Source organism: Mytilus edulis, chromosome 6 (assembly GCF_963676685.1).
Source record: "Mytilus edulis chromosome 6, xbMytEdul2.2, whole genome shotgun sequence".
In the NCBI taxonomy this organism is placed as follows: domain Eukaryota; kingdom Metazoa; phylum Mollusca; class Bivalvia; order Mytilida; family Mytilidae; genus Mytilus; species Mytilus edulis.
Genome location: NC_092349.1, coordinates 37947258 through 37962412, shown reverse-complemented (window position 1 = coordinate 37962412; position 15155 = coordinate 37947258). Strand labels below are relative to the sequence as shown.

The window sequence follows — 15155 nt, the reverse complement described above, 5'->3', positions numbered from 1 at the left end:
GAGTAATGGAAAATTTCTTTTAAATGTTTTTGATGACTATAAAATAAATGAAAATATAAAAAAATGTAACATGAACAAACATAATCTTTTTCTACTACCTAAAAAATAAAAAAAATATTACCATGAAAAGGGAAGATAAGTAAGCATTCAGAAATGAAAATTGTCCGTTGTAACTGCTTCATGGTATTATGATTCAACAAAAAGATTTATATTATAATATCTCATTGGATTCAAATACGTATACTGGGCAGTGGTGGATTCAAAAGGTGTTTGTTGGGGATTGGAACCCCCCTTTGTTAGACAATCGATGCATTTGAAAGGGAACATATGGTTGGAACCCCTGCCCCAAAAAATGACTCGATCTGCCCCTACTAGATAAATGAAGTGGTATACAAGCTTTTAAAACCATTCACTCTTTAAACAAGCTTTTAAAATGCAAAGTAAACATTCGACATATTGAAAGAGATAGAAGGCTAATTTTACACTCCTAATAACATACTAATATTATGGAATTCAATAATAAGAAAATAGATATATAAAAGTATGAACACAGTCTACAAACAAGTACAAAATCCTCGCTCGCTCACACAAATAAATAAATAATACTTAGCCCAAAATGTGTAATAATGAAATAAGCCAATAGGTCTCACCACACAATAACCACACTTATTTACAGTCTCTTATACCCTTTAAAGGTCATCAAGTCCTACAAATCTATGACCATCTGATAATTATCTTCATATGAGTTGTTTTCATTATTTGTACAAACAATTGGAATGTTTACATATAATAACATTAAATTTTTATGTTATTCTAAGGACGTATATGAATGAAAAATACAAAGGTATCAGACAAACACACTGTTATTCTAAAGGCGTATATGGATGAAAAATACAAAGGTATCAGACAAACACACTAAGTGTTTTGTGTACGTGTATATACAAAGGTATCAGATAAACACACTAAACTAAGTGTTTTATTTATATACAGATAGCCATGTTTATAACAATTACCTACATGTGAAGGTTGTTGTATTCAGTTTACAATTTTGCTGATAAACTATTTCTAACTCATTCTTTTAGCAAAAAGAACTAAAATTTATGAAACCACATATAAACTTAAACCTCACCTCATTTATACACAAACACACACTTATTTACATGAAATAAACTCTACAATGAACAAACAAATTATATAAATAATGTGGTCATTTTTCAGTAAATAATTTTGTCATAGCCTATGATTGATCTTTCTAATTTCTTAAATCTCCAATTGTTTATACTGGTGCCTTTTCAACTGATATTCTTTTTATAACATATTGCACACACTGAAATTGTTAAACAAGTGACCATTCATCAGGCTGCAGCATTTTATCTTTCCCCTTTCAAGCAGGTTCTTTTTAAATTCCAGTTGTGGAAAATTTAATGGAAAATGTGAGCGACTTATCCTCCCCCTTTTTTCATGTCACCGGTTTGGTTAAAACGCATTGGACAGGATACAGGACAGTTGCCCAATCCCCCCTTTAATAATCTTTCACACTTTTCTACTAACATCATATTTGAGGGTCTATGTGGGATTTAAAGAATATTAAAGAATAAAACTAGAAATATGGACCAAAAAATATTAAGAATAGAGAATAATGACCTAAAATGAAACAATAAAGAAATGCAAGAAGACCCCCCCCCCTTTCCTCTTTCCCAGACCGCCACAATCCCTTGAGCTGGCAAGTTGATTGCAGATATTGGCATTTCATTTTCAGACTGATCTTTGCAGGTATTACTTTGACACCAAAAAGGAAAGGTAAAAAGACACTATTGCACACACTAAAACACCGGTCAGTTTTATGACTTTTTTTTGACACTCGAGTCAACACACCAAGTGTTCATAGTGGAACAGAGACTGCTGACCCATTTGAGAGTACCTTAGTTCATCTTGTTTATGGTGGAGATAATGTTTTCAATTGTCTATGTATAGTTAAGTGGGCTGATGTCTATTTTTTGTGTTTTTTTGCAGCTGAACTGCTGTGTTCTTCTTTCATTTGTGGTTTTTGGTCACCCCTTCAATATTTTCTTCCACTTTTTGTCTTGGAGTAACAATATATGCTTTACAAAACTGTTTTCTTGACTTAAAAACACCAACACAACCAAGACATTTCAGCACTGGCGTGTGAAATTGAATAATTAATTGACATTATACATCCATACTTGTCCAATACAGGTCAACAAGATCTATGGGTTGACCAGTATGGAGTATAGAACCCTAGTCCATCCATACTTGTCCATTACAGGTCAACAAGATCTATGGGTTGACCAGTATGGAGTATAGAACCCTAGTCCATCCATACTTGTCCATTACAGGTCAACAAGATCTATGGGTTGACGGGTATGGAGTATAGAACTTTAGTCGCACCAAATAATCATATAACTTTTTACCAAAAAACTACACATATACATGTAATAATAAACTCAATACTATGTTTTAACAATATGATAAATGCTCTAGATAAACCAACAACATATCTATTTACAATTTAAATACATTTAAGTGCAACAACTCTTTCTAGTTAAAACAGAAAATGTCAGTTATTTGTTATTGTAGAAACCAGGGTGTTACCGTTTTGATTTACTTTCTTTTTTCACTTGCTGTATCGAAACGTTTGATGCGAGGACAGATTGTCTGCTGGATCAAATAGAACACAGTTATTACTTCAGTCATATTCAGGTAAAAAACTGTCATAAAATTTTTTACCAATTATCTAATGAACAGCATTAATACCTTAATTCTTCCCTTCAAACATTTGGTTGAGAATATTTCTACATGTTTTTTTTTCAATACCAAAACTCACATACCTGCCAACTGCCACTATTTGCGAGGGACTTCTCCCATGGAAGCTCCCAAATTGAAATTTTGTCCACAATTTAAACAAAAGAATTAATTTTACAATGACTTTAGGCTTACAAAAGTATGAAGAAGCCAAAAAACAACATTAAAATGTAATTGCAGGCCCCCTTGAAGGTTTTAAAGACTATGACAGCCATCTTGCACGCAAAACCCCCATGGGCATTTTGAAAAGTTGGCCGGTATGAACTCATTGGTTCTTTTTGTTTGCGTTCAGATTTTTTTTTAGAAGACATGCTGTAATGCTGACAAGATCTCTTAGATATTAAACAATAAATTTGTTCAAGATGATTTTATGGCAAACACATAATTGTTCTGAAACAATGCCTTTTTTAACAATTACCAGAGGCAGAGCCTGACATTTTTGGTATTTAAAAATCTGACCTAACAGTTTGAAACTATACAAGAACAATTAACGAAATAACATACTTTAGTTGTTTATACAATAAAGAAAATACTCTCTATAATTAATTTTTGTATCATTTAATTATAGAAAATATATCTATAGTAATAACACTTTGCATCATTTCAATAATTGACCATGCATCATTTAAAATGTAAAATTTCACAGAAACTATTCGTAAAAGTATCAGTATAGATACTTTCTGAAGTTAGAACAAAATAGTACATTGTAGTATATTAAATTAAAAAAAAAAAAGCAGATAAAATGAATGTTTTTTTCTCTCTCCACAATAACAAGTGTCTTGACCTTTTCTGTATTAAATATTCAGGGTTATGCACTAAAAAAATATATAATCTTTTACATCTTACATTTTCATGATCACAGCATAGTAGAAAAAAATACATTTTAAATTTATTTATACACAAAACAACAATATTTATATATTTTCACATAATGCATCCCTTGATGTAGTCATCTTTCGGACTGGTCTGTTTTTATCATTTGCAAAGTAACTGAACATAAACTTTTAAGGCCATATCATTTTTTTGTTACGATCTTTGGAATTTGGGAAACAAAATTCTGTGACTTCTAATATTTGTCATATTAAAATACTTATCTTTCAAAATAACATAATTCTATAAAATTTTATTATGAATTTAATCTTTAAAAAAAAAAATATGTTTACAGAATATCGGGCAGTTTCAGACTTTATGAAAAGTAGCTGAAGGTAAAGAACACCCAATGTAAGATTTTTGCTCAGTCGAAAAGGAGATTAATTCAAATCTTTTAATTTTTATCTGGTAGTCATGGTAATATACAAATAATTAATCAAAAATATTAAACCTTCCCTTTTTTCTAAAAGAAAAAAAAAATCAAATTTGTGTGGCCTTATGAAAATATTTCAGGCTAAAGCAAATAATTTGGTGGCTACTTCAACAAGGGGTGCAAATTCTGACAAAAAATAATGACAACCAAGTTAGCTATATTTTTTTCTTTCATTTTTTCTTACACTTTCATTAAGATCTATCATATTTCTAACATTCTATGTTTTGTATTCACACATGGCTATTTATTAAATAAATTCCTCTCACTTTACCAATCAAACTTTTTCTCCACTTTTGTCTACTATCCAAACAAACACACACACACGTACAACCTTGCAACTTACAAATAGACTAGAGCTCTATGAGCAGCAATCAACAATAAATTAACCCGATTATGCTCCTTTTTAATCCTATAGTTGGGACCACAAGTCAATCTCCAAAGCACCAAGAAGTTCTCTTATTGTTCATCAACAAGTCTTGGCATGGAATTTATTTTGTATATTAAACAATGCATGTAACATAGATATTTTTGTATCACTTGCTAACTTGTAGACTACTTTGAGGAGATCACTGATGAAAATAGTAGTGCTGGCTATCACAGTTTCTGTCAAATTGTTAAAAGTCAAAAGACGGCATGCTGAGATGAGATTCATCGGTCTCAACGACTGGCTGAGTATGTTGCTCTGTATAAGTCTGAACACAATCTTGAGACAATATGTTACACAATGCCATTAAACAATTACTTGGAATCAAACTCCCTGAAAAAAAGCAATGTTAAACTATATTTCATATATATATATATAAATCATTGGACATAAAAAAAAATGCATACATCTCCAGCAATAAATTGTCTATATAACAGTTAATCATAAAAAAAGAAGAAGCTCATAAAATTGTACTCAGTATTCAGATTACAAAATATGTACTCAAAACATTAAATCCAGTATTTTGCTTGGTGGAGTCTGATTACAATAATATTGCTCGAAAGTTTTATGGCCGCAAGGCCAGGTTATACCAAATATGATTTGCCAAACGATTCCATGGAACCTGTGTACACCATTGTTGATTTGTATGTCACTTGATCTTTGTATCTTCCACATGGCTTTTACTTGTTTTGTTTCCACTTTTAATGCATCTTTTTGTATTCCTTTATAAGGTTTTTGTTAGTTTTGCATGATTTTAGCCAAGATTGTTAATTTTTGATATTTGGGTTTTTAAAATGTATTTTGGTATTGACCTTTTTTATGGTAGCATTTTTGTTGTATTTTATATTTCAGTATTTGAATCATACACAGTGTATGTTCTTGTCTTTCATTTTTTGTTTTAATTACCATGCTGAATGTACAGTGCCTCACAGTTGTTTTTTAAATAAGGCGCTTTATAAATTTTCATTATCACTATTATTATTATTCAATAACTACAACTATTTCATTAAAGATATCCTCAGAACTACTGTCTTTTTTTTATATTGATATTACATGCTGGATACACAATCCCATTTAACTTACCCACAATCCTTTCACCTGCGTCAGTTTTTAGACGAATAATCTGCATTTTGGAGTTTATTCCACCGGGAGCAGAAGCAAGAACATTTTCTAGTTTATTCCACACACTTAATACTGAACCACTGAGAACGTGGAATGTACGTGTTCTCAGGCCAACATCACACTGCAGACCTAATGCTGTTTTCTTGCAATTGCCTTTCCTGAAAGAGTCAAATTAATAATGTTTAACATTAGATCAGGCAACCAATATATTGTGGATATACTATATAGGACCATTCGATGCTAAATGTTTAATCAAATGCATTATTGCCAATACATAGTGGAAAAAATCCTTACAGAAACATTTGAACAACTTAAATAAACACTGTTATCTAATATCATTTGAAAACAATAATGTGTCCTTAGTACATGGATGTCCCACTCACACTATCATTTTCTATGTTCAGTGGACTGTGAAATTAAGATAAAAAATTTGATTGGGAATTATAATTAGAAATACAATATCATAGGGAACATGTGTACTAAGTTTCATCAAATTGATTGGACTTCAACTTCATCAAAACTACTTTAAGCAAAAACTTTAACCTAAAGCATGACAGACAAACAAACAAACAGAAAAACATAATGCCCCTAAGTTGGACATGAACAAGAATGTGTTCATAGTACATGGATGCCCCACTTGCACTATCACTTTCTATATTCAGTGGACCATGAAATTGAGGTCAGACGAACGGACGAACGAACAGACACAGACCAGAAAACATTATGCCCCTCTATTATGGTAGGTGGGGCATTTAAACCTATCTTACCAGAAGGCATGACTACAGTTGACTGCAGATGAGATGTATTGATCTTCCCACCATTTCTGGGCGTTGTCTGGTAGCACCTTTTTGTATCTTTTTAGAAGACCAGTCAATGATTCTGGATGAGGTTGTCTCCCTGTGTTAGGTCTATAGACATCATATAATTTCTCCTTCTTCTTGTTTGTTGTATGATAAACAGCCAGAATGGCAGTCTTCTTCCAAAACTTGTCCTATAATATGAAAGTATTCTGTTTCATATTTCTGTTAAGTTTGTAGTGTTTAAGGGTCACATACCAGAACATATATGCCTCATTCAAAAATAACTTGCATTTTTATAGTTGTTAATTATGTTTAGCTTTCTAATTATCCACTAATATTTTTTTTTATACATATATATGGTAGACACCCAGGGGCAAGAAAACAGAAAAGAAATTCTGATATTAATATGTAAAATTTTCTTAGCTATTGCCATTTTTTGTTAACTTTATTTTACACCTTCGGATAATAAAAATAACTTACATTAGCAGACACATAGAAGCCATCTTGTTCACCAGAATATTTCCTATACAAGTTAAGGACCTGGGTCCACGACATCCCTCTTTCTACTGTAACCTATTAAAATAAAATAAAACACATTTTTACTTGATTGGAAATAAATAAATCAGGGGAAAACAGATTATCTGAGAAAAGTATGTTTTGTACTGTACTCAACATGCAGAGTTGGATTTTTAATGCCTTAATTCAGTTACTCAGAAAGGTATATGTCTTAAGACATGATATCCCATGGTTTATAGATTACTACTTTTGTCCTTTTGATTACTAGCACGACATCTTATGAAATAACAAATAAAAGGTCTGTCTTTACCATCTTTCATTGAAGAGTTTCACTTTATTCTAATGTTTATAGTTATGATACTTGAGTTTCACTATATTCTAATATTTATAATTATGTCATATACTTGAGTTTCGCTATATTCTAATGTTTATAATCATGATACTGGAGTTTCGCTATATTCTAATGTTTATAATTATGATACTTGAGTTTCGCTATATTCTAATGTTTATAATCATGATACTTGAGTTTAGCTATATTCTAATGTTTATAATTATGATACTCAAGTTTCACTATATTTTAATGTTTATAATTATGATACTAAAGTTTCGCTATATTCTATTTATTATTATGCTACTAGAGTTTCACTATATTCTAATGTTTATAATTATGATACTTGAGTTTTGCTATAGTCTAATGTTTATAATCATGATACTTGAGTTTCGCTATATTCTAATGTTTATAATCATGATACTTTAGTTTCGCTATAGTCTAATGTTTATAATCATGATACTTTAGTTTCGCTATAGTCTAATGTTTATAATTATGATACTTGAGTTTCGCTAGTCTAATGTTTATAATTATGATACTTGAGTTTCACTATATTCTAATGTTTATAATTATGATTCTTACTGTGTTTAATTCAGTTTTAGCTGTATTCAAAGCAGCATTCCCCACAAATGTCTTTGTTTCTTTCTTTGAAACTTTTTCTTCACCAGCACCAAGATCTACAAAAGAATTTCTCATTGTTATAAATTTCAATTAACAAATATGTCATTACTTCGCAGGATAGAAAAAAAAACCTATCAAAAAAAGTTTTTTTTACCATTACAATAATGAATTTATAGTGCAATGTTTGAATGGCTGACCAAGGGTTGTAAATAATACACCCACAAAATCTTCATCAAAATACTTCTGCTTAAAATGGCTACATTATCCAACATTTGAGTTTGGGAGAGAGCATGACAAAGAATACATGTGAAGAACTCTACAAGGTGTTTTTTTTAGGTGTCTGCCTTTATTAAACAGTTAAAAGATACTTTCATACTTCCAAATCCCTCTTCAAAAAGTATTTACATCTAACCTTCAGTTTTCAAATTTTTGGTTACTGCTGTCTTCTGTTTTTTCTCAATTTGTTTTTTTGACTAAGAGCAAAAATATTTTTTTCCTCGTAATAATATATGATATCATATCATATCTCTATAAATAACCTTACCTAAAATACCCATATCCCATCTTCCACTCCTTTTGGCATCCAGGATGATTGCCATAAGTGTATTGGAGAAGAATTTGAAGAGAGAATTCTGTAGACAAACTTCCATACCGAGGATTCTGTTTAGGAACTTGCTGATATTATTATAGTCTGAAATTGTCAGAAATAATATAAAAATGTCATTATTTAGACCAAGATAATCTCAAAACTAAACAATATTCTTGGTTTAAATTTCAAGATCTTTGGCATCTAACTACAATGACTCTGGATATTAACTACAAGTTGAAACCTTCAGGTTCAAGACTGAGAACGTATGGGGCAATTGTTCCATCAAAAAATGTTCTAAAATAAATGTTAACACGAGATTGCTAACAATGTTATTTTTCCTATAATTGGTAATAAATGTTGCCATTACCAACAACTGATGTCATCCCCACAGGTCATTTAACTCTGTTGTCAAGTTACACAATAATACACAACTTTTTTCTCATGTACATGTGTAGTATTTATTTTAAAAAATTGAAACCAGAGAGACAATACCTTTTAAAACATCGCTCTCACCACATTCACGTCAATTCTATTCCTGTCTACCAGGAACAATGGAAAATTAACCAGTAATCTTATTTTCATTTTAGTGTACAAACAATTAGCCTATCCATAGTCCTTTAGATTCCAAAACAACAAAAAACTTTCAATTTGAAACTATCCTACCTTTATCAAGAATTGGTACAGTAATTCTGGAGTCCACAGATACCAGACCAACACCAACCAGTCCTCTTCTTACTTCTACAATCAAAATATTACTTTGATGAATAAACCATTCATGACTCAACACATGTGTTTTAACAAGTTTGTTAATTAAATTTTATGAATTTTACATGTTATAATTACTGAGACGATACAGCTTAAACATTTTGTAGGTTTTTTGAATAAAAAAAAATACAAAAAGTGTCATAAACCTACCTATAAATTTGTTCATATGCTCACAAGACATAAGTCTTTTTAACATTAATATTTACATTTTTAAGTTTTGTCTCACATACATGGCTTGAAACTTCTAACATATAGAGCAAAACATGTATAATTGTCAAAATAGCCTATTTTAAGAATTGCCATCATTTTATATTCATTTAACAAAGGCCATTCCTAAAAAATATCCATAAATTTGTTCGTGTCTTAAAGTCAGTTTTCAAAGTTTGACATTTAGGGCTCATATTCTAGTTCCCCACGGAGGTAAGAAAAGATGCAATTACTATGATCTATTTGACTTTAAAAAATTAAATGAAAACTGTGGGAACTTTTCTTGAAATGCATGATGATCTTGAACTCTAGCTCTAAAGAATGTTTGTTGAAATTGTATTTCCTTCTTTCACAGTCACCCCTAGTCAACTTCCAAGAAATGTACATTTGTTCCTATCCTAATCTGAAGGTGGTAAGTTGCCTTATTTTCTATCATACCACATCTGATTTTGTTTTTTTATTAAATAGTTAGTCAGGACATTCCTGCCTGTAACTTGTTTTTGAGAGAAATATTAAAACAACCTACCATCACAGAAATTTCCTTCAAAATCTTTTGGGAATGGCACTAACGGTGATTCAAATCCCATACAGGATTTCATTACACTCTCCAGGGCTGTTCTTCCATACTGTAATGTCAAAATTTCTATTTAATATTCAGTTTAAGGTAGATTCATGGTATACCGCCATCTTGGATTGAACAATCACAGTAAAAAATCAGTCTAGTTATTTGCCTAAATCTGCAAATTTGGAGACAGATTTGCAATTTGATGGTTAGACTGTTTAATAATATACAGAAAACTTGGCAATTTATTGTATAATTCAAAATAATTAAACAAATATCATTTTATTTTGCTTTTTGAATCATTTTTTTCAAATGAGCCATTTAAGGGAAGATAACTCTTTTAGTAAAAAATTTATACTGGACAGATAGGGAATTTTTTTCTTTTTACTTGTAGCAAGAAAACAAGTTCGGTGACACCATTTTTTCTTTTTATTTTCTTAAAATATATTACAAAACCTATCTTTTCACAATTTATTTCAAAATTCTATCTCATAGATTATTTTTTATGCACAAAATTGTGTTTTTCCATTAACAATCTAACCAAATTTAGGCAATTTTCAACTACTCATAGCTTGAAAAATAGCACGGTGACCCCTACTTTTTATTATATTTTTGAAAAGAGCATATTAAAATCTTCATTCTGGCTAAGTATAAGAAAATTCTGTCTCAAAACAGATTTACTTATGATCTACCTTAAATATACTTTTTCAAATTTCTACTACAGCAGTGATTTTTAAAATTTTTACAGTGGCGGTTGAAACCTTTTTTTTTATTATCAAATCAATATGGTGAAAATATGTTTGCAGTTTCAAATTAACTATTCTTGACATATAAGCTCTCAGTATATATTCTATTACATTCTTATTTATTATAATATTTGTAGATTATCTAGATATTAAAACTCTTTTGGTTGCTTGTGCTTGATGCCACTTTCAGAAACCTTTGCAATATCATGGATGCCAGCTGGTAGCCATTTTACCCCAAACTGATTTTCGATAGGAAAGTGGCAATAACTGTCAATTTAGATCTGATTCCAGGAGGGAAGTTTGAACTCACAACTGACAGCCAAGTGTTGATGAAATACTTATATCACTCTGCCACCAAGGCCCCTTATCTTAAAAAGTATTGTAAATTCAGAAATTATTGTGTGCATTTATTATTGCGATTTTGTCATTTAGACTGAGTGCAATTTAATTTTTGCCTCATTGAGAAAAATCCTGTTTAATTCATATGAAAAATTTTAAAATGTGAGTTTAAATTATTGCGATTATGATCCTAGCTGTCACATTTTTCGAATAATAAAAACATTGCAATAATTTTTGAATTTACAGAATTTTATCTTCAAAAGAATAAAGACTTGCTTTTTACAATTTTATACAAAGGTGTTTTTAATCATGTAAGTACAATTTGAAAGTTTAAATTGATGCAGGGAACTGCCTATCCAAGTTTCGCAATTGCAACAATAAAAATGCAACGATATAATGACCGCTCAATTATTCATGTTATACTTCCAAAGTTGGTCACATGTTTGTGTTTTAAGTACACTACAATGCTCACCTTGTTATCAAAATTAAACCTGCTGAGATCTCTAGATTCAGTTGCCCGTCTGTCGCCATGAGTAAGAGCACCCTGAAGACATATAAAAAAAATTGTTAAATGTTGATATGACATTTCCATACTTAAGGAAGCTGGCTTGTCATGTTCTGGATTTTTTGTCCGATTTTCGGAATTCTCTGGTTTTATCCGTTTGAATGCCTTGAAAAAAATTGCCCGGTGACCCCCATTTTTCTTTTTGTTAATCTTTTGCATGTATAATGATAAGCCATCTGTATAAGTCTTATACAATTTTAATTACTTTTTAAAAGTTTTTCAGAACTTCAACCTGTCAATGATAAAGCTATGAAAAGTCAAGAGAGAATATTTTCCCGCCAAAATTTCAATGACTAATATCTCGAAAACAAGCACGGCGACCTTGATATTTTTTATGCTCTTTGGATTCCTTTATTAATCCCCTATCAATATAAACTAGTGTTTTAAAAAGTTAATTACTTTGAAACTGAGAAGCCAACTCCCTTAAAAAAACAAGGGTAAAACATAATGCCCCCACCATAATGGCGGGGCATAAAAATATGGACACTGATGATGCCCCCACTTGCATTTAACATTAAGGTACATAACTCAAGAATTGTAAAAGTGACAATATCCAAATGATTACTTAATTTTAAGTTCTTAAAACAATAGTGGCATTCAAGTATGACTTACTAGACTTTCCAGTCTTTTAGCAACAGTAGAAGCAAATCTTTGTTCTCCAGCTAGTTCAGATATCAGGAATGCATATTCAGGGGCTGTTACCTGATTTGATCTATGTGTTCTGCCTACAATGTAGTGACAAAAATATGTGACAATACTATATACACAATAGTAAAAAATCTTATGGCAGACATTTATTCATTTTTTTGGGAATAAATTTACCAAAAATTCAATATGAAATATGTAAATTTGAAATACATATAATAAACAAAATGTTGTTTTTTTCAAAATTGAAATGATTCACTCTGTCTTCTACAAAGATTTACACAAGCTCAGTTGTAATTTTTTGGGGCCTAAATAATGCCCTACAGTGTTTTCCATTTTTCAATAAGGTAAGGTGGGTGTTTTAAAAAAATAACTTGCAACCGGGTGTTTTTGTTTTTAAATGTCCAACCTTTTTTTTAATTTACTGTGGGTGCACGTGGGGGTCACAGAAATAAAGATTAGTATAATATTCACATTTAATGGAGTTGAACAAATATAAATAGAAGTAGTCATATTAATTGTCAAATATTCTTTGATTTTATTTTATCAAAAATGTATCTCTTTTATCTCTTCTTTCATTTACAATTTTATGCATCAGCATGGATTTAAGGCCTTTCGATCCAGGTTTCTGTCCTGTTTCTTGCTTTTGTGCCGTATTTTTGGCACACAGAACAGAAGTATCCTTCCTCTGTGACTATAAGTCATTTGAAGTCTTGCTCATATTTGTCTTCACTTGCGTGTTTTTTCCGTTGTTTGGTTGATTTTTGTTCAATTTCCACAACTTCAACATAACTATCAATTTTATTTAACTTATTTGGTCTAGTATTTTCTTTATCCTCATCGTCATCTGCCTTTCTTTCCCCCGATTGATTAATGAAAACATTGAAATTTGACGATTGGACGCCATCTTTGTCAATGACAACAAGGCGGGATTAGTATTCAAATTTTAACGGTAAGGAACCGAAAAAAATCCGGATTTTGAAAAAAAAGCCGACCACCTCCTAAAATCGAAAGGTGGTCGGCTTTCAAAAGAAGGTGGTCGGCACACCCGGCTTAAATGCCGAATGGAAAACACTGCCCTAGTTGTACATACCAAACTGCTGAATAGCTCGGTCAGCACTCCAAGGAAGCTCCAAAGTGATATGTACACGTCGTTTTCTGTTAATTGCACGTTTGTCTGACTGAAGGGAAATACCTGAACTGGCTGCCTCAGATATTATAGCTATATCCTAGAAAAAAAGAAATCAATTGATTGTTACAGTAATTAATATTAAACAATATCTTAAATATTTATGGTATTCAGATCAGATGTGTATATTTTACAATAGGCCTTTCTAAAAACTAAAATATTATCAATTACGTGACAGTATCTGGTCAAAGAAAAGTGATTTAAAAAAAAATCCCCATGGATTTACTTTGTTTCGTTTCATTTCTTTAAATATGACTCTCTATTTAGAGATAATCCTTGCTATGCATCTATCAAACTGATGTAGTTTTCAGAAATTTTAGATTTTAGTCTTCATTTTATGTTTGGTTTCTAAAAAACCTAGTTAAAACATATTTGCAACTTACTATTCATACTAGAATTGTTCAACTTATTTTTTAACAACTACAATACCTTTTCTCCATCCATGAATCTTTGTTTTTCTGTGAGATTAAGAATTTCCAATGGAACATCCATTTCACTACGAGATTCATAGCTTATTCCTTCATCAGTGCTGATAACACGACCTTTACGTCCTGTCATCTATAAAGAGATCAAGAATTCACAAACTTTACCAATCTGCTAGAAATTAAAATTCTATAAACATTGACTTCAAAATCACAATTTCTTTTATTCCTGTAATAAGTAAATTAGTAATAATTTTTTTTGTTTTTTGAAGCGCCCTTTGTTGATCAGCATCACCCACACTACAGAGAAATATACCAAACTTAAATTTTTGGGAAAAACTAATGATTTTCTACTGTAGGAATAGATCACTTCCAGTCTATTCCATTGAAATATACAGGATAACCAGAGTCACTATAAAAGTAAGGTTACCACCTAATGGGGCAAATTAAAAAATTTCACTAATATTTCCACTATGCAAAATTATAGATGAAACCCACCCATAGTTCAGATTTGGAAGTGCCTTCCCTTGGTCCCATGTATGTTTTTATGGAACAACCCTTAGCTGTATTTGGAAATAGCTTTCAGGCTTACTAAACCTTGATGTTCTTCCACTTTCTACTGCAAATGAGCCTCCAAGTTCCCTTGCATTAATTTCTTGTAAACAGACCACTTATTATATCTTGTTGGTCTCTAAAATGTTTCTTATTTACAGTTATCCGTTTCAATTTTGGTTGGGTATTTGTCTCTTTGCAACATTCCCCACTATCTTTCTCAATTTTAGAATTAAAAGCTGAACATAATATTGAAGTTGTTAGCAGCAAAAGATGTCATCAAAATGGGATAATCCATACCTCTGCAACATTGTCTGGTCCCCCTAATTCATCAATGAGATGATCCAATGTGTTAGGAGGTAGATCATCCAACTCCTCCAGCATGTCCATCAACTCTCTCTTAAGTGCTATTGCTTGTTCTACTGAATCCATACCTACAAATCAGATGGCAAATGATTTTAAATCATTACAATAAAAATATAGAGAATGGAAACGAAAACTTCACCAATTCATCCAATTATAAAGGGCATTACTCTAATATGATTAAAGTGACGACACAAAAATTCAAACTTAATCTGTGTATTTTGGTAATAATCATTGTGTACAAGTTTCATAACATTTGATTGAGGCAAACTAA

At 31.0% G+C, this 15155-nt stretch overlaps 1 protein-coding gene across 1 annotated transcript in view; it reads right to left on the bottom strand.

The window, feature by feature from the left end:
* Nucleotides 1-2626: 2626 nt before the first annotated feature.
* Nucleotides 2627-15155, bottom strand: part of LOC139529063 (protein strawberry notch homolog 1-like) — a 34205-nt gene continuing 21676 nt past the window's right edge. Inside the window, exons 18-31 of the mRNA XM_071325305.1 lie at nt 14819-14952; nt 13974-14102; nt 13449-13584; nt 12323-12435; nt 11618-11689; nt 10025-10124; nt 9190-9264; nt 8482-8628; nt 7899-7993; nt 6953-7045; nt 6440-6663; nt 5634-5830; nt 3089-4883; nt 2627-2840 (exon numbers count right to left, since the gene is read on the bottom strand). Of these exons, the coding sequence (XP_071181406.1) occupies nt 4741-4883; nt 5634-5830; nt 6440-6663; nt 6953-7045; nt 7899-7993; nt 8482-8628; nt 9190-9264; nt 10025-10124; nt 11618-11689; nt 12323-12435; nt 13449-13584; nt 13974-14102; nt 14819-14952 (1658 nt within the window). The 3' untranslated portion in view covers nt 2627-2840; nt 3089-4740. The remainder of the gene's footprint in view (nt 2841-3088; nt 4884-5633; nt 5831-6439; nt 6664-6952; nt 7046-7898; nt 7994-8481; nt 8629-9189; nt 9265-10024; nt 10125-11617; nt 11690-12322; nt 12436-13448; nt 13585-13973; nt 14103-14818; nt 14953-15155) is intronic.